Raw genomic sequence first — 21,767 nt, forward strand, 5'->3', positions numbered from 1 at the left:
GGTTCTTTACAAACTTTTGCTAATGAAAAGTGATTGTCAGGTTTTCCCATATGCACCTTCATTTTAAATAAATTGTGTGCAGATTTGTATTAAATAAAAGAAGTACAAATTAATATTAAATTGTTTTTCTATATGTATATTATATAGATTTTCTACTGCAAACATTGATTGAATTGCTTGCGTGTATTGCTAAGAGTGTTTCTTGTCAGTGCTAAAATGTGCCGATTCCCACTTCTAGCCAAGGCCTGCATAACCAATAAGTACCAAATATTCCTTGAAATTCAATATCCAGATCAAGTTGTACCTGTTCAATTAAGCTTGTGCAAATTTTCAATTTAAAATCCTATCCTAATAGAGTGCATTGCTTCTCAAAATTCTATCAAAATAATACTATTTTTCATCTTTCTTTGCCTATTTGTTAACGACAAAAATATTATTTTAATATGTTATGACATATTTCAATACGTTATGTTTTAATGAAGCATAATATTTCGTAATTTGATTTTTTTTTTTTTTTTTTCCCATTTGAAATAATATAATTTTCTGTATGTAGGAAGGACCTGTTTGTCAAGTTGTTTTGGCTCCAGATGAAAACATTATTGGGTTTGCAACTAGGTAAACTGTATTTTAAGTAAAATTATATCAATTCTTGTAGTATAGAATAGAAAGAATGAAAAATGCAAAAAATTAATGTTTTTTGATACATATAAAGTATATTTTCCTTTACAGTTTTTAGTATTTTATTTTAAAAGTTCTTTTTAAAATTTTCATTAGTTCATTTTTCAAAAATTATTAATGCATTCATATATGTGTACTTTTATAGATCATTTCAGTAGTATAACTTTAAAAATAATAATCTATTATGAAAAAAAATAATTTCTTGTTCATTTTTAGTAGGGGAGTTGCTCTTGTTATGGAGCATAATGCTGAACGGGGAGCCACTCAACCACAAAGGTTGCAATTATCTTATGAACACAGAGGGACATTAATAAGTTGTATGCATTGGAATATGTCTTCTTCTAAATTGTTTATTGGAGATGATAAAGGCAAAGTGTCTGTTATCAATGTTTCTGTTTCAAGGGTAAGTTTTGATTGCTTGTATGTTTTGCATTAACTTTGCTGTCCTTTCTCTGAGTTACTAGTATTAATGTAAATTGTTTTATTGTACTAAAAAGTGTCTGTCTTTTTTTTTTTTAAAATTAAACGCTTTAGATAAATATTTTTTCCCTATTTATATATATATATATTTGAATACTTCTTTTAAATTTTAGTTTATTTTGCAATTATTTTTGCATTATTTAATATACAGTATATACTGTTCTCTATTTAATATATTGTGTGTGTGATCATACTTTTAAAAGATTCATGCTAATTCCATGATATACGTATTATTTACATGATGTACAAAATGTCAAGTTTTATAGTCTGTATATCATTTTACATAGCTCAGATGTAACCCTTCTGTGTGAGATGACAGACAGCAATGTGGTAAAATCCCTCTAGACTTTGTATAATATTTCAGGGGCCATTGTCATTATAGCTTCTTTGATTATTTCTTGACAGGTTATATGGTTATTGGACAAGTCAAACAACAAGAATCAGTGTAATATTTGTAAATTTTGCAGGACTAGTTTCAATGGTTTTAACTGCAAAACCATCGAAACTAGTCCTGCGAAATTTACAAATATTGTGCTGATTCTTGTTGTTTGCCTTCTCCAATAATCATTATTGGGCGTGCTACTATAATATAGGTTATATGTTATAAGTGGCATGAATACATTGCTTTTGATGCACACTACTTAAGAGAAAAAATTGCAAAGCAATATTCAGAGGGCTATGCCATGAAGATGGTCACGTTTCCTCATATGTAAATTATTCAGTGTCTTGAAAGCCTTTGAGTGTATACACAAATTTCAATGTTATAATGAGGTAGTGCATAGACGTTTTTATACCAGATGTTGCTGATACATCACAATCTTTACTGATTTTATAAAACATATGAAACAGTGGTTCTCAACCTGTTTTGCCTCATGCACTCCTTCACCATCACTAGAAGATTATCACCCCTTCTTTTCAATACTAAAAAAATAATGGTACAGTTCTGTTATTGGGACCGGATTAAAAAATTATGTATGTGTACACATGCATACATTTGTACATACACATATCTATGCATACGTTTTTGAATCTGGTCCTGATAACAGAACAGTACCAAAATAACTGTATGCATTATTTAGATTTAAATTATTTTTTAATGTGTTTTATAAATTAAACAGTAAAAAGTATAGAAAATTTTGATAAATGCCAAAGCTTGAATAAAAGTAGTTTTTCATAAACTAAAATTAAATGCAGGTGTTCCTGTTATCACACAGTTTCTCTCCTACACTATAAGAAAATTGTGGAAATCCTTTTATACCACTGCAACACAATTTCTCTCCAGCACATTAATGAATATGTGTTAACAGTCTCATAGTATTTTATGTATGTATATATTTCTATAACACAATTTTTATTCTAATCATTTATGATTAAGTTATGTGTAAGGCCATCATGTGTAATAACAACCTATTTATTTATACACAAAAAAATATATTCTGGGAATACCCACTTTCTGTCAGATCACAACTCTTTTGAAATATTTCAGTCCTTAACTACATCTGAAAGTGAGAAAGTAACTTTGGTAATTGTATATTATACCATTAATCACAAAACTGTGTCCAGAAAGCATGATTCATTGTCAGATTTGGATAAGCAGGATGTAACAATACATTCATAGGATCTACGTTTTTGTTTGGTATAATCTTGATTGATTTCCAATAAGCCACATTTTGTTTTTATAAATTATTTGTTATTGCTGTCTTTTTTCCTTCCATTTAAAAAAAAATTAATAAAATGTGGGATCTGTCTTTTATATAATAATAAGCAGTGGATTAATTACAAAGTTATGGAATCATGCCATCGAAAAAAGTGGGGATTAATGGTTAGCTGAGTATGGTTAACAATATAATCGACCATATTCAGTGAATAATAAAACAATAATGAAACAGAATAGCATATTAAGCAGAGCTTGCAATAAAATTGAGGGGCCTAATAAAATAGTAGCAGTCAATGAAACCTTCTTGCAAAACACAGAAACCAAACAGGTTGAATACCGGTTGTTTATTCAATAAAAAGGCATCCATTCGTTTAAAATTCTGCAGAAATGATTTGCACAACTCTGATAGGATCTCCTCCAACTTTCAGAGTTCAATGGTAACTAGATTTCACGGTTTATGGGATATATCTATCAGTTAAATCTTTTATTTAACTGATAGATAAATCAGGAATCTATCTATCAGTTAAATCAAAGTTAACAGCATTCTCTTGAAATATGACATACAGCAGAAAATTTATCTCTGGCTGATAACCCCTGATATAGAATGAATGCTGTCATTTCTGTCATGACTGGGCATCTGATGCAACTGCGATATGTATAGATGCATTTGTAACTGTTCTGTAACATTTTGCTAACGATGTTATGCAGTGTCAAAATCAAATTGTCAAATCAGTTAGCATGTACAATATAGGAACAATGAAAAGGCCTGTTTATTTTTTAACAAAATAGGAAAAAGTAACAAAATAAAAAATATTAAAAATAAATTTTAATTTTTTATTACTAAATATTTATTAAAATGTGGCATAAATGTAAAGGGAAAAAAACTCAAATTTTTACCTGCAAGAGGTATTTGTTGGTTACATTATAACAATTCAGTTATATTATAATTCAAACATACTGACAGCTAAATATTAAATTTTTAAATTGGCATTCCTATCTAATAATTCTAGTATGTTTAATGAATCATTGAATAATTCAAACTAAAAATAAGCAAATTATGAAAAATTTGTACGTTTTCAGAGAAACATTTCCAAGTGAAACAAAAGCTGAGAATAAATAATGACAACCTAATCTCTTTCTGTTATTTATTAAATTTTTCTTCAGGGCATAAATAAAAATACAATAATTTTTTGCAAATAATTGTAAACTCTTTATTTCTTATTACAACTGGACACTTGATGGTATAGTTTGTTAAAGTTTTTAATGTTGTGGAGAAGTTACTGGAAATTATCTTCATCATGAATTATAGATTCTTTTCTTATCAGTTTTCAACTGTGGAAAAACATTCTTCACGTATTAATGCCCTTCTTTTTAGAAAGATTCTCAAACTATCAATGTTTCCAGTAAGTTTGGTAAATGGTATCAACATAGGAAAAGAAAACATACTTTAGCAATTTAAAATATAAATTTTAATTATTAAATAAGGATTATGTCATACATTAAAAAATAAAACGCATTCTTCTTTAATTTTTTTTTTTTTTTTTTTTTTGTTATTCTTCTGAAGTATACAGCAATCTGTTTTCATTTAAAAAAAAAATCGGAGAGTTGCTGAGACTCGGCTTTGTGCAATCTTTAACAGTAGTTATCTAGAAAGCGTATTTCCTCGTTGTTGTTCCCTTTAGAAAATTTTCAGCAAAATTCTGTATTACTGCTGAAATTTTATCATAGTTTCTTCCACTGTTGGTGAATTCCACAGGTTGATATTTTAAAACTGAGTTTAAGGCAAAAGATATCATGATTTGTGTATAAAAATTGTCGGAACTTGGAATACAACAAAACAGAACACATACAAAAATGGCAGCGTTGCTTGAATGAAGATTGTTATGAGCTTGGTTGCCGGAAGAATGGGTATCTGCATGGTTGCCAGAGTTTGGCACTTTCTGAAACTTTGGCTACTTCTGCGATAGTTCATGAGTACCTCTGTATCTTGAAATCTTTGAGTAAGATTTATATCACATTATAAATTAATTAACTACATTTATAGATTTTCTGACACATTGTTCATGTTCATTTTTAATGGGATGAAAATAATATAAACTTAAACTTTAAATAACTGAAAATCAGTACTAATGTATTATCATAACCACCTTAGTAGAAATTTTCAAAGCTTCAGAATGCACCAGACTCTGGTAACCAATCACATAACAATTATTCAGGCAAACAATGCACATTTTTGTTGTTGTTGTTGTTGTATTCTAAGTCCCAACAGCTTTTATAGAAAAATTATGATTATTTTTTATCTTATATTTACAGGGTTGCCACACTACCTGGAAAACCAGAAAAAGTCAGGGAATTCGAAAATTGACCAAAAAATTCAGGGAAAAGTCAGGGAATTTAAATAATTTAGTAAAAATCTGGAAAAGTCGTGGAATTTCATATGGCTGTTCCTCCCAAAAAAGCGATTTTTTTGCCGATGTTGGAAGCGATCACTCTCTTGGCGAATTATGTATCACGTGAGCATCATTCAGCCAGCTGGCATAGAGCCAATTTTCGCAGCTCTAATCAGATGGTCTTGAGAGAAAGGCAGCAAGTTTCCAGTAACCTCAAGTATCGAGAGACTTCAATGCGCATATGCAATGTATGTTGAACTAAGGAAAAGATGTATTCTCGTATGAAATCGGTTTAATCCTAGCATAGGGTACTTATGGAGGTTAGAATAGCCTTCATGTACCATATACACGGGATTTGGGGATATTATGATGAGCAGTAAATGGACCATTTTGGTGTTGGCAACAATTTTCAAAATCGTGCCAAGGCCATGGCGTATACTAGGATTTTACCACAAAATCTTTTTAACCCCCTTTTTTTAATAAATGCCTTATTTGTCATTTTGCAGTAAAATAAAAAAATAGTAATCAGTCACCTAGGCTAACCATTTAATGTAACTACGTTCGCCAAAATATTGTTGATTATTCTAATTCAATTTTTAAATAATTATCGTTATTTTAATGTTATTTATGTCATTTAATGTTGCTTCTTCTCTCTAAATTTATTTATTAGTAAATAAATACTTTCAAATTTCAGTAAATTTTCTCTGCATAATCCTGAAATTAATTCTAGCAGTATGATGACATACCATCACGAAATTTAATGCACATATTTTTTGCTTATGCATGCTACTAAATTAATATAAAATACCTGAATTTATTTAAAAATATCATTAAATTGATTTTTCTTTCGTTTATCTGCAAAAAACGTCTGCAAAAAAAAGGCTTTTTTTTAATCCAGATTGGGCAGATCATAATCTCAATCTTCAGTGGAGAAAACAACTCCTATTATAGTTATAATACTAATGCTTTGTAATCTAGAAATTCTGCATAAAAAACATTTCACCTATACTTTATAATTTACTTCCGCATGATTTCGGTAAGCTACTTTGAAGTACATGCTTGGTATATTTATTGGAAACTGGTAGATAGATTTTTTTTTGTTGTTGTTTTAAATTTCAATTCAGATGTAAACAGTTTAATGAAAATTATTGATAGCATGTTTTTTTAGGTCAGTTTGCTTGCAGGTGCTTCTTTTTCCTATTAAGTCAAAAAGAGCGTAGTATGATGATTTTTATTGAACTAAAGCAAGTAACAAATTATCTTAACACCAGATAATTCCATTTTGCTACGAATTATATACTGCTCTTTTCATGAGAGATTCACTGTACTGGAAGTAACTATTCAAAATAAATAAATAGCATAATGTTATGACCCAGATATTAACTGTAATGAAAGTAATTTAAAATGTGACATTATTTTAAAGGATTACTGTATTTTATTTTAACTGTTTTCAAGAATTTTTAAGTTCATCAGATAATTATCATGTTAAATTTTAACGTGCTTGTTAGAGAGAATAAGCTTTAGATTATTTGATAATATCTAATAACTAACTAAATTTCAAAAGATGACAGCTAAATCCTTTTCATATGCCACATTACCTTATTAATAATTATGAAACTAAAATGAACCTCAACTTGATGCACATTATGTATTAAATAATGTGTCAGAAGTATTCTTTAAACTATAGTATTTTTTAAATAGTTTTAGCACTTTTTATCCATAATGAAAGTGGAGATATTGGTATATAAAATTATTTGCTGAAAGATCATCAAGTATCAATAGATTGAAAATAAAAGGTGGGAAACTGTATTATATCATGTACTATAACAATATAAACTGTGTGATGTATTAAATGCTATAACATCAGTACGTTTAAAGTAAAGAATTGCCAAGACATGAAAATGAGTTAGGGTATTAGAGTGTAGTGCTAGACAGTAGAGGTCAGTGTGGATGGATTTGAAAAGGCATCATTATAATTTATTTGAAAATCAGAGAAAATAAAGTGTTTAAATAAAAATTGAAACATTCCTGTGCTTAAGGAACAATAAAACAGCTTTCATGACTTATTTAATTTTCAGAAAATACTTGAAAGTACTTGATGCCAGGATGTGTATAGAGAAAGATATCCTCTGCATGTGTAAAAAGCAAAACTTTTGTCCAGTGTTGATACCGAGTTCTCCAAGTGAATTTAATAGCTGCGTTGTAACTTTTATATCAGGGTGTTATTCCAATTTTAAAAGCATACTTTTGGAAAAGGCTTTTCCATCAGGCGTTTCTTCTGCATACTAATCCAAATACAGCTGTTTCAAGACATAATTTCAAACTTCTGTATAGTATTCAAACTTCTGTATAGTGTATAATTTGGCTGCATCTTTGGAGTAAATTAGTCATACATTGGCACCAGTTAATTTGAAGAAGCTAGGTTAAATGAAAGTGGATAGTAACAAATATGGTATAGGACGAGAAGGAAGAAAGTTGCATGCAGTGTGATGGAGACAATTTGCAAGAATTTTTGGTACTCTTCTGTTACTAGAAACCAGACTCTGAAATGTATGTGTTCCTGTATTCATGTGTATATGTGCATTCATATGTATGTATGTGCACATACATATATATGCATATACATGTTCATACATATATACATACATTTCTAAATCATGTCCCAATAAAAAAAAATACTGAATGTTTTGATTTTAATGGGAAATGTGAAGGTTTCATAGATATAGAAGACACTGTAAAATTAGTCTAATTACGGTCACTACAAACTCTTGAACACTCTGTAAGCAAGATTGTAGTGTATCAGAGAGTCGAAAGATGGTGGAAGATCTTCTTACAGTGAGGCTACAAATGCCCTATCCACATTTTGAGCATTTATTGAAAATGTTCCTGATGTTTTCTATATACATTTTAAAAACTATTACAGAAATTGAATCGCTGTCAATAAAACCAAAATAAAATTTGACTAAACAGTTACTTCTAGATTTTATTTTTACCATCTTTCCTTGAGTAAACAGTTTATATATAAATGAGATGAACTGGTTTTTATTTCTCTTTATTAAATGTACTAGTTGCTATTCCATTGCTTTTAATAAGCTTTACCTTCTAATCAGTGTTTCTGGTTCAGAAGTTTTTTATCTTGTGCCTCATGAGAAGGTTCCTAAGTTCCTTCAACTGCATTGAAACTCAAAAGAGGAATATAATGTAAAGAATGGCATTATATTTTAAATCATTTGAATTTTAGAATTTTACCTGTTGTGATTTTATATTTAAGTTTGTCAATTGAAGAGCTCAAGAGATAAGAAAAAATTATGAAGCAGTTTTGATTTAATAAGTGTTAATATTTTAATAGTCACCAATGTAATATTTTGACTAGTACTTCATAATGGTCTTTCAATAGAACAGATTTTAAGTCCATTTCATTTTGTTTGTTTTCCCACAATGAATTATTAAAAAATTTATAAATTTTTGTTACTTTCAAAGTGAAATGTGTCATAAATTTCCTTTTTATTAATATAGACAAGGAATTTTTTTCAAGTTCCTACAACTACACTCATGAAATTAGATTCTAAAGTTGTACAGTTAGATTTTGCCCAGGATCATTTACTCGTCTCTACCATGACTAGGTGTTACCTCTGTGATACTAACAAGTAATTATAATTTATTTCTTCTTCATGTTTGGCTAACATTTTTTTTTCAAGATTTAATTGGAGTAATATTTATGCATACTGTGTTACTGATGTATAATGCTATTTAACTGTACTTTTGAATGTGCTGCCAATATTGAGTCGTATTTGAAAAATTAATTTTTTGAATAAACTGTAAGAATAATGCAGGGAATTAAAATAAGAGTGGTGATACATATATATATATATATATTGTCCATTGTGACTTCATTGCTATATATATATATATAAGAGTTTGTTTCGTAATGGTAAACTTTGTCTTTTGTTTTATATTAAAATGGGCTTAAGATTGAAATTTACTAATTATTAAATTAATGTGTAAATGTACTATTTACATCTTGTTTATTAAGTTAGATGTTAAGAAGCCTGACATTTTAAGACAAATTTCAAATAAGATTCATAAAATTAATGGTTGTATTTACTCTTTGTCAAACACTTTAATCATCTGAAAATGTGAACATTTAGGTAAATAACATTAGATATTTAAGTTTATGGGGTGTCACATATTATAAATCACATTTAAAAGTTTTTCAGATATACTCTTATTTCCATTTTTTTTTTTTTTTTTTTTTATTATAAACACAAACAATTCCCTGTGTACCACAACAGAAGTAAGTATGAAACAGAATATTAAAAATAAATAAACGATAAAGAAAAGGTTAATATGAAGAATTTGTAATTTGCAGTTACAGTAATTTAGGAAAGATTTGTAATTTACTAAAATTACAAAAATAGTCAAAGGAACTTCTCTCGGAAATAAATTGATGAAAACTGGAGGCCAGTTAGAATTAATATTTTTAAGTGCCAGTTTTTAGACCTTTCTTTACACTGTCAAATTTGGAACACAGAAGAAGCATATGCTCAATTTTCCTCACCACTGATCGTATAAAAAAAATCTCTGGAGCCAACTTAAATCTGCTCAGAAATTTCCATGGTCACTAAGGAAATTGGTCATTTAATAACTTATAAAAAATTAGGTCAATCTCTTTTTAATCTAAGGGAAAATTCTCTTAGTTAAGCTTCCTTTATTTCAGCTAATGTATTCTTGATTCCACAATATTTTTATTCATGACCTTATTAAAGAATGTAGAAATATTGACAAAAGTGTCAATTTAGCAGTCTTTGCAAGAAAATTGACCCATTCATTCCCAGCAACACCTGTAGGTCCATAAACAAATGCAAAAGCAACCAAAATGTGTTTATCTTTTAGGTTTTTAAGTTGCCTTGCATTTCCAATATTTCATAGCCAAACCACTACATTGCATCTAAGCATGAATTGTGTATCCATTTCTTGTATTTTGCTTCATCTTACTTTATTGATGTATATATCATAAATTCTTTCCTTTAGTGATCAGACCATAGAAAAAAAAAACAAGTGTTTTATGAACAAGCTAAGGTTGAAATAAGTGAAACCATGGTGTTATTTAGAAGTGAGCTCTGAATGTATATAATTATTTATACATCAGTCACTATATTGTGTATTTTTAAAGTAAATTTATATTTGATAAAATTTTGGATCTGACCTTGAAAATAATAATGATAATATATATATAGCAGTGGGGTTTTTACACATTAGTCATGCCCAGTTGATTTGATTCTTTATTTAAGGCATAGCATTATCAAAGTAAACATATATAACTAAATTGGAGTAAGAAGCATATCTGTTATTCCCTGATTAATAAGTGTGCATTTCATGTATTCATAACATTACAACTGGTGATGAAAGCAGCAGACTACATGTTAGCTGGACAGAGGTGAGCATAAGAAAAACAAAGATTATTTTACTGAAGTTAGATGAAAGAATGTTGAAATTGTATCAGTTGTCAACAGATGGACATAGTATCATTTTATTGCTGTTAGTTGCCCCACCAGTGGCCAAGTGGTTAAGACTGATGAATACTAGTGGTTTGCAATGGGTTCCAGTCCAGGCAGGCTGGCTCCATTATTGATTTTCATGGTTTACCCTATGTGTTAGATGAGACATTTTCCCTTGGAAGGTCGTCCACGAAGGCATCCCTTCCCTATGGTAGATAGCCCTTTTGTGTACTTTGGCATATCAAATAACCTTATCTAACCTAATCTATTACTCTTAGGTAATAAAAGTTTCAGTGTGATTACACTGTAGAAGACCTGAAATACACACAGCCTCGTAGATGTCAGGAGGGAAATGCCAACAATGAAATGCTTTGGTGATTTTTATTCACACTGAAAACTATTAGTGAAATTATTGGTTTCCTCATTCAGTATTGAAACAAGTTATTATATTCTGTTGATTATCACTTTTACAACTGTTGATGAATAAATATTTTACTCAGAGCTGCTAATTGTGTTCGTGTAACTAAAGATTAACCCTGTGTTTTTTTATTCAAGCAAGACTACAGTTTGGAATTTTGATAATCTTTCATTAGTAGGACTGCAGCTGAGATGAGCATAAGTGTGATTGAAATGAAGCAGTTTTATAGTGCAAAATGTGCCAAGTATTTCAATCCAAAAACTTTTTTCATGTGACATTTTGACTAAACCAAGATTGATTTTTTGGCATTCACTAGATGGTGAAGAATTTGCTATTAAATTCTTTCAGCAAAAGAGAAAAATAATCAGGAAAAGTACATATAATCAAGATTTTGTTTTCAAACAATGATGCGTCTTTTAAATGTATTGTTAGTGTCCAAATCATTATTCCAGATTACATTTCATGCCAATATTAATGTGTAACAATTGCTGTCCCTTTATTGGTAATGTAATGAGAATTTTTTTAAACTTTCATTAGAATTATTTATTTATTTACTTGAACAAACAATACTGTCTTGTCATATCAGAATGGTACTTTCTAAATAAATTACCAATAAATATGCAAACAGTAGCAAAAAAATGAATTTGGAGCTGTAAAATCATCTGAATGATCAGGAAATAATGTCTGTGTAATTTAAGGCAAAAGGGATTCAGATATAGAACATCCCAGATTTTTAAAACTAACTGATCTAAACAGATGCTTGAAAATATAAAAAATACTATTTATATGCTACCTTTAAATTAAATTAAAATATATTTAATATATATATATTTCTCTTATAAAAAGTTAAAAAGAAATTACTTTAGTGTGATATTCTTGAATTATTTATTCTTCCTCTTTATAATCTGAAGGTAATTATATTTAATTTATAACCTTAAATTCAAAAGACTCTAAAAAGTTGTTACTAAAAAGTTGTCTAAAAAGTTAGCCACCACCTTTTGATTTAATTATGATTTCTTGATTATTTAATCAATTTTGCAACATGCTCTGCAGCTTTTAATAATCTTCAACTTGAAATTTTTAAACTCAGTTTTGAAGTTTCTAAATTCATATATTGTTTCATGCATATGAGTTTGTAATGAATTGAATGCACACATAACCAGTGATAGCTTGATAAAATTTATTTTAGTAAAATAAACACCTCTGGAACTTTTCACAGAAATACACTATTCTCAGTATGACAGAGCACAATCAGTAGTTACCACTTCGAATTCTTAGAAAATTAAACATTGCACAAAGCAAAGCACATCCAAGAGCAAAGCTCATCCAATGTCTCAATGCTCCAAAGTCAGCTATGAACTAAAAACTGAGAGCAGATGCTGTCTCCTGTCTTTTATAGTTTTCACCTGGCAGCCAAGAAATCTCTAATAGTACCTTCCATTTCTCGAAATTACCGGAAGGCAGATATGGTTAAGGTTACATCTAAGGGCCAGATACAGTTACAGTTACATGTAGGGGTCAGTTACAGTTATACAGGGACTGGACCAAGATGTTGCTGAATGATCACCAAATTTAGAAACAAAAATTAAGTCATCAAAACCAAGGCCATCTTGGTGATATCTCACTATTTTAGTGAGATAGCCATTTACCTCAGTATTAAATAAACTTACCCCTGTCTTTTTTTTTTTTTTTTTTTTTGATGAAGTTTTGCCTCTTCATGTTGCATTACACAAAATATACTTCAGTTTTGCATATAATTTTACTAAAATTATTTACAAATATGCAAAAAGCATTTTAAAAATTTAGAAACGTTGGTAGAATTGAATGCAGTTTGTGAAAAAGTTATTCCCATGAAGTTTTTTGGGGGGGTCAAAGGGAAAAAATGCTAAAATTTTCGTTAATGGAGAGTGCCACACAAACGCAGTAACAAGAAATATGTAAATCAGAGTTCTATAAATTGTAGGTGTTATAATTAACAGCTCACTTCTGACTTTTTATCCTACTTGACCTTACATAAAGTTTTAATTGTGATGCTGATATTAATGGATAAATCGTTATTAGTGAAGTTGTTTTACTTTAGCCAAGAATCGTCAACTAAAGCATTGTCATTGTGGCACAGAAGGGATGGAAGAAGGGTCTAATCATTCTTGTTGGATTGACTTCCCTGGTACAACATTTCAAAGAAACAGGATGTTTGTGTCATTGCCTTCCTGTAGAGGTGTACCAAGTTTATCAGAGGTCCATAGTTCCGATGTGGCTTTGCAAATTGATACTTCAAGGTGCAGAACAATCAAGATGTGCAGTAAATAGTACACAAAGTGGCTCGGAATACTGATATACCTAAGGCATCAAAATTCAACAGCCTTCACAGTGTTTTAAAATTGTTCCCCTACAAGTTGCAATCAGTCCGCCAGCTCTTATCAAATGACAAGCAATATGAATTCGCAAATTGGGCTTTGTCAAATTCACTGCTATTAACTGTTTGGTGTAGTTTCACTATATTCATTATTGTGGGCCCTTTTTTCTTTGAAGAGTGCTGTGCAAAAGCTGGCTGGAAGATTTGCTCAGCTACTGTAAAACACTACTTGAAACTGCTGCAGACGAAAGTGATACCGCTTTTACTGGAACATAATGTCCTTGACACAGTGACATTCTTGCAAGATGGGGCACCTCATATTACAACAGAAGTGAAGACATTCCTAAGAAGAACTTTCACTGAAAATCAATTAATTAGCCATTACTGTAGAAGTAGTGCCACTCCTCGTTTACCAGACTTAACACCACTTGATTTTTGGCTTAAGAGTGATGTGCTTGTAAGCATTTGCCTGCATGTAAATAAATATAGTTTTCCTTGAAATGCGTAATTTGCTTTCGTGCAGCGTCCTCTGTCGACGAAAATTTTAACTATTTTTTACCTTTTTCCAAAAAAGAAAATCTTTACAGGAATAACTTTTTCAGAGACCAAATTCATTTTTACAAATCCCTTCAATTTTTATGAATTTTTTAAACATTTACAGACTTATGGGACGTCACCCTGTATATATGTGTACGTGCTGTTCAAAACTTTGTATCATAATTTGCAAGCTTTATTTACTTGTTGTAAATGTAATATCAAAATAATAGTTGATCCTGCTTGTTACAGTCATTTTTAATAAATGATGTTTAAGCAAAAAGTAACAAGTTAGATAATTCCTTGTTGATAAGATATATGTTGTACGGTAAATCAGTGTCAGTGGCAATTTGAATTTAAAGAAAATCTATTTCAGTTTTCTATTTTTTAATTATATAAATTTAACATAGTTCTTAATTTTTATAAATTAGAGAACAATACTTAACAATTGGAAAGAAATTAAGAGATGGGGAATATGGAGCCTGCTTTTATCCTGGTGTTAGATCTGTTGATCCTTGCACCATTTATGCTGCTCGACCAGGATCAAGAATGTGGGAGGTAATAATGGGTAATTACTTGTAAAATTTGTTCATCCTAAAAAATAAATAATTTGATTTCATGTAGTCAGTTAATCAATATTGTAATATTTTAGTCAATTAATTTTATAATATTTTATTGTCAAAAATATAATTGTTGTGTTATTTATTCAACTTTTGATATAAATTTGTTTGTTAAATGCTGTGATAAGGCTTAACTATTTCAGAATAACTTCTGTAATGGAATAAGGTTCAATGATATTTAATTCATGTATTTGTATTTAATTTTATATGCAAAACTTCACCCAGAAAACAATTTTTTACTTTGAGAAAAGAGAAGAATTAAAAGTATTTTTAGTTTCCTACATGGCTCCTAGAAAAACATAATTAACTTGAACTGTTTATAAACTGGGTAGGATGGTATACAATTATTTTCATGACAAAGCAAATCATTGAGATAATTTTATTACTAAGTCCAAGATCCAAACTCATCAAGACTTTGACAATTCCATATTTGAGATTTCTGTAGATCATCAGTTTAAAACTAGTAAGATGACATACAGAAATTATAAAATTGAAAATATCAAATAGTGATTTGTGAAATAATAGGGCATTTATGACATTAAAGAAATCAAAATTTGCAAAAATAGCTCAATGCTTATTTGTTTGCTTTATTTAACATGTCTTTAATTAAGTCGCTTTATCTTTTGTACTATACTTTCTCTCTAATTTTGTATACAGACATAATTTCTTGTTCATTTATAAAGTTCCGTTGTTAAAGTCCTGTAATAACCGTGTTGTGAATTTCGACTAAATTGTCAATCGAAATTTTTTTTGTTTTCAGCAACCTCTCTGTCACTTTCATCATTATCGGTAGCAACATTTTCTTCTGGATTTAGAACCATAAGACAGATTTTCATGTCCTTTACCTGATTGGAGCATTGTCATCACAATGAAAAACATCTGTTATATCATTATCATTTATTACTACTTCTCCATATTTCTTGAAAAAATTCACTTTTTCAATGTGATATCTGAAAACCTTCAAATTCGCGGCTGTCACCCTAAAGCGTAGCAAGCGTCCACTATATACAATTGGCAGTGTATCATGAGCCTGGCAACTAAAGGCATGTTGTGCACTAAATTTTGTCTTGCTTTTATCACGTGCTGAATTATGTTAGTTTAGTTATTTATTTATATTTACATTTATTTCCTGCATATATTTAGCATTAGAATTAACAGCAACAGCCATTTTTGACGATATCTCTATTTTAATTGGACATAACTTTTTTAATTCTTTATTTACAACTTTGATTTTTTTTACTTTTTCTAAAAACTTACAAATATTACATGATATTCTTTTTTGTCCATTTTAAATAATTATCTTTGCCGATATTATTATGTATACCTAGAATTGCGGCTTTCGGTCATTTTGACTGCATCTTGAAATTTATGTATTTTTTGTTATTTTTAAGACTTTTTTAGATATTTTCAGTTTACTGGTAAATAAACAAGTGCATTTTTGGTAAAGAAGATTGCATATTTCTCAGAAGTTAATGGGGAACGGAATAAAAACACCTCCTTAGAATTTTTTCAAACCACGTGTCTGCCTGTTTCCCTTGTGTTAGAAAAGTTATTTTTCAGTAGACACAAATGTACTTTACTTCATTTGAATAGTTTTGTAGTTCTGACCTATTTATCATGTCGAGTAGAAGCATTGGTGGAAAATATCTAATAAAAGAAGAGATGCAAAATGTTTTTGAAAGCCTTTCTGGTGATAATTCTGCTTCATAAGCTGAACCTGATGAAGAATTTTATGCCGAAACTATTTCCAGTTTATTCGATAAGAACTGGATTGTTCCTACTGAAACAAGTGAATCCGATTCATCTGATGGAGAATCTGTTCGTGAAACAGTAAAGAAAAGTAAAAATTTATACTGAGCAAATATTAAATTGCCTTCTACTAATATAGTTTCCGAAAGTGAAATCCACAGCAGTACTCGAGCTCGAGAGAATAGTGAAAGGCAGCAAAACAGAATTCAAGAACGGGGTAGATGTATCCAAATTAAGTAAACTCAAAATGATGAAGAAACATCGAATGATGGTTTAGTTTGGAAAATAGGAATATTTCAGGAAGACGTCCTCAGTGGAATGTCTTACGAGAAGTAGCTAGGCCAACTTCGTACGCAATGAGAAAAATAATTGATAGTAACTCAAGTAGTGCTGACAACGGACATTTTTTTTTTTTACTCTGCTGAAAATAGTAAAAGAAAATAAAGTTCAGGGATAAGCTACATTGGCACAATTAATCATTCAAAAAGAGGTGTACCTTATTCTTTCAAAAATATGAGGGTGAGCTCTCTTATGCTAAGATTGCTAAGCATGACAATATAATGCTTATATTTTATCAAGAAAAAAACAAGAATGTCCTTGCTCAAGAGTACCATGCACCCAACATTGGAAATTTCATGTGATGAAAAAAAAAATGGTACCGGAACTTGTGAATTTTTACAATTCAACCAAATATGGCGTTCTAGTTTTGAACTAGATGACCAGAAAATACTCAGTAGAGTTCTCATCCAGCCGTTGGCTGGCTTAACATTTTTTTAAATATTCCTGATTTGGCTACGATAAATGCATAGATAATTTTCAAGGAAACAACTGAAGGTAAGAACATCAGCTGCCATGATTTGATTTTGAATACTGCTGAGGAGCTTCAAAAGATGCACAGTGCACAAAAAAAGGGGGGGTATAGTTCTATATCTCCCATTCTACTTGGCTGATTGACGAAATTCAGACTGACTTTTCCATTTCTCAAAAGCATAACTTGGCATATATATTAGATTTATATATAGCTTTGTTCCAACATTATTATTTTGACAAAAAATTGGAATTTTTCTGAAATGGCATATTTATTTTCTTCCATATTCGTATTGCATGACTCTAAATTATGCCAGTGTGCCAACTTTTAAAAATCAAAAACCGCCAGTAGTTTAAAAAAAAATAAGTCTCAAAACTTCAGCATCTCAATGTTAATTGAATTTGGTATATATAATTATCTTAAAAAAAAAAAAAAAAAAAAAAAAAACCTACTTGTTTCATTCAAATTGCATTTTTCATGTCTTTAGAAGTGCAACTTGGGATATGTACTATTAGGTTTATATATAGCATCATTCTAACATAGATATTTTGACAAAAAAATCAGAATTCTTTTGAAATGACATGCTAATTTTACGCATATTTCAATTCTACGATTCAAATTATGCCTAGATATTAAATTTTGTAATTTTTGGTGAGAAGTTTATGGAGAAATTTAAAAATTTATCTTGGCCAATTTTTTTCATTTTGCACCAAAAATAATTCACTCGGTAAACTTTTTATAGCAACGTATTTTCCTTTTCTTTTTCTTCATTGTTCACAACTGGGAAAAAAGTTATGGTTCATACTTTCAAATAGATTTAACAAAGTGTGTAAACCACATGTTCGTTATTATTGCTTATAATAAATACTCCAAATTTCAAAATTTAAATTCACCTATATCTTAGGAAATTTTAAATAAAAAACTCTTAATTTTTTGCAGGTATGCTTAGACATCTACTTTAAGATGATGTCAAAACTTTTATAGGTTATAATTCAAAATTATTTTTAAAAAATTTATAAAACTTATTAAAAAAATAATTTTCAAAATAAATCATTAAAAATAGACAAATTTTATTTGGAATTAACGTAAATTTCAAAATATGAAAGGAAGAATAAAATAAATTTAATAAAAAAGAGATATTAATAAATATATATCAAATTCAATGAACACTGAGGAGCTAAAACTTTGAGAGCTAATTTTTTAAAACCTACTTGTGTGATTTTTACAAAACGTGGCAGTTTGGCATAATAAGAATTGAAATATGAAAAAAAAAATGTCATTTCATTTCAGAAAAAGTCTCATTTTGTGTCGAAATAACTGTATTAGAACAATACTAAGTATGAATCTAATACATATCCTAAGTTGCGCTTTCGAGACGTGAAAAACGCAAGTTGAATTGCGTCCATTAGCCCACTAGAATGGGAGATAAAGAAATGTCCTCTTCTTCTTTTTCTTTCTCTCTCTTCCCCTCTCCCCCACAGTGTACCTTTTATCCAAATTTCACAAGCTTCCAGTATCTGATGAAAAGAGAATTGATACTTGCTTCAACTCTTCCTGTAAGCTTAAACAATGCATGCAGAGGTAACAAAACTTTGAATAGTTGTGAATACTGTAAAAAATATGTTTCTGGAACCTGTATAGGTAAAATTAAAAAAATAGTAATTTGTATGCACTGCAAAAGCAATAAATGTAAGTTCTAATATGTGTAATCTTTAATATATTTATTCCATATTGAAAATTTTTATGAGTCAATTTTTTGAATGGTATGAAGTTTAAAAACATCTAGAGTGATTTTCCCCTCCTTTCAGCTGCTTGTTGTATTACATTATCCTTCAATTCATATATTTACTCACTTTATTTTATTTTGCTCTTTGTCACATTAAATTTCTGGTTGTGTGTATGTACAGTCAAAAGTCGTTAATCCGGATTCGTCGGGACTTCAGAGATTCCGGATTATAGATCATTAGTTTAAATCTCGTAAGATGGCATGCAGAAATTCTAAAATTAAAAACATGAAACCGTAATTTATGAAATAAAGAACAATTATGATCTAAAGGGTATCAAAATTTACAAAAAAAAAAAAAAAAAAAAAAAAAAGCTTAATATTTATTTGTTTACTTTATTAAACATTTCTTTCAATGTAAGTTATTTAAGTCGCTTCGTTTTATGTGAAAATACTTTCTCTTTAATTCTATAAACAGACATAATTTCTTGTTCAGTTAAAAAGTTCCGCTGTTCAAGTCCCGAAATTGCTGTGCCGAGAATACCAACTAACTTGTCAATCGAAATTTTTTCATTTTCACTAACCTCTCTGTCACCTTCTTCATGTCTTTATCCATTTTTTGCAGCAATTCCACTTTTTGTTTGATGGACATCGAAACATACTTTCGTTTTGTAGATTCTTTGGGAGCTCCAGCATCGGAAATTCTATTTGACATAATCGAAAGTTCAAGTTTACTTTTATAACATTGCTCTTGCAGTCTGCAATGTCTGTTATACATTAAACGCGCACGCGAAAATGTATTCTGCACTTGCGCACACGCATCTCGCAGTCGTAAAAGTCTTACGCGCACGCGTAAACGCCTATGCGCATATGTCAACGCGGCGCATGCGCAGAAAGTTTTTAGCTTTGAGGTCCGGATTATGGGTGTCCGAATTAACGACTTTTGACTGTACTCACTTTACTTTATTTATTAATTAAACAAGCAAAATGTATCATTATAAGCATTAACCTTAAGTAATATTACCAAATAGCAAGCCTTTTCTTCTGTTTGGAGCAAGTGGTCAAAATGAGCACTGATCATAGGTATATGGAAAACGCTGTAATGCTAGTGTTAAGGCTTATCTGAGTCCCAAATAAAATAAATTTCCACGTATACTATACAACCAAAATGTGTGTATTAAGAAGACATTTTGAGTCAGTGATATTTTTATTTTAAAACTGTCTTTATTGGTAAATAGTAAGATAATTTATACTGAAAATACTTGTAATATTCTTTAAACATAAAAATTAAAATTTTAATTATTATAAAAACAAACATAACTGAATGAACTTTATTATTCTCTTCGATATCATCAATTTATCCATTTGATTTTCTTTTCGGCTTCCCTGATATTGACTTGTGACATAAGTTTAGTCAAGCTTTATCAGTAGTTGTCTTCAAACATCTGAATTTTCAGTAGTTAAGCTATCTTATTATTACTTAAAATAAATTTCATGTGTGAAAATATTTACTTGCATTTATAAGTAGAACTGAATGCAGGGGAAATGGAAAAGCCATTTGTTTGGAATTATGCATTATAGAAAGGTGACCAGATTTCAACGTTTGAAATTCAGAATACTCTATACATAATTTTTTAAATATTTTTTTTAAACCATTGAATCATTTTATTATTGCTATTATGGTCGAGGTGGTATGGAGGTCCAATATATACATATATATGTAGTGATATACAATATTTTTCAATAAATAATGAAGGAATCAAAACGCAGTATTCATACTTATTGTATGATATATTCGCAGTAGTAAATTTTTTTTAAAGGACTGCTATAATATGTAGTTGTGCACCTACCTCCCTTTTTCATTGCAGTCGGTCGCACCAAAAAGCATATAAATATATATACCCACTCTGTTACTGGGCTCGGTGGGCTCAGTTTTTTTTATTCTTACGTATTGGTCAATTTTGCATTTTTTGCTTTAAAAAATAATTGAATTATGTTGTTCTTGCTTATGGTTAAGATTTTTATGCCTTCAGTTAACCTACATGCAATTGTAGAAATATCAACAATTTAAAAAGTTGTTTAAGTACAGCTAACCCTAATTTTTGTTTACTATAGCAGCCATATTTGTTTACATTTGAAACTTAGCAGAATAGTAGATTTGTTGCCGATCTAGAGAAACTGAGTTTTGTAACAACAAAGATAACGTCTTCTTTTATTATTGTGATTTAAATCATGCTTCTGGAATTAACATTTAAGTTATTAAATTATCTCATATATTGACTCAGCGGAGTGTCCACAACAAATTGCATCAGTTTCTAGGCCTTCAGTGCCTTTTTGCCGAGTGAGACCAAAAGTAAACTTTCAGTTTTATGCACCGAAAAATCTGCCTTATTACCTGCTGACCGAATTGCTTGTTTTTCTGTAGGAACTCTAATTTTAATTGTAGAAGTTGTTCTTTAAATTGTTTTAACTGTATGTTTTATATTTTTCAATTTTTAATAAAAATATATTGAGTTTATATTTTTATTTTGCATTTGCATTAAAAATATTTTATGTATTTTTGACTTGTCATGAAGTGACAACTAAATTAATTGAAGGAGAAATATATTTCTAATGAAATTCAAGGAAATAAGTTTAAATGAAATGCTGGGGAAAAAATGCATATAATTTAATATTATGTACAGTGAAGTTATGTGGTGTATACATCAGATTTTTTTAAGAAGTTTTAACTGCTATGCAAAATCAAAATGACAATGGAGTAAAAATTTTTCATCTAAACGTGAGAAAAGAAGGCAATTTTAGATTAATATATCTACAGTGAAATTTCAGCAAATTACAAAAGAATTATTTTTAGAT

At 29.4% G+C, this 21,767-nt stretch overlaps 1 protein-coding gene across 4 annotated transcripts in view; it reads left to right on the forward strand.

Annotated features, from left to right (window-relative positions):
- Window positions 1-21,767, forward strand: part of p (WD40 repeat domain-containing protein pink) — a 142,450-nt gene that overhangs the window by 11,091 nt on the left and 109,592 nt on the right. For 3 of the 4 annotated variants that reach the window (XR_015041206.1, XM_085816995.1, XM_035374000.2), the window contains 4 exons: window positions 554-615; window positions 895-1,081; window positions 8,722-8,852; window positions 14,443-14,569. Coding sequence is in view for 3 of the 4 variants with exons in the window: in XM_085816995.1 (XP_085673121.1) it covers window positions 554-615; window positions 895-1,081; window positions 8,722-8,852; window positions 14,443-14,569 (507 nt within the window). In the remaining variant the exon portion in view is untranslated. The remainder of the gene's footprint in view (window positions 1-553; window positions 616-894; window positions 1,082-8,721; window positions 8,853-14,442; window positions 14,570-21,767) is intronic. The other variant, XM_035374001.2, reaches the window with a different exon arrangement.

Source organism: Stegodyphus dumicola, chromosome 5 (assembly GCF_044657685.1).
Source record: "Stegodyphus dumicola isolate Sdum_Otavi_A_Nest chromosome 5, ASM4465768v1".
Classification (NCBI taxonomy): Eukaryota; Metazoa; Arthropoda; class Arachnida; order Araneae; family Eresidae; genus Stegodyphus; species Stegodyphus dumicola.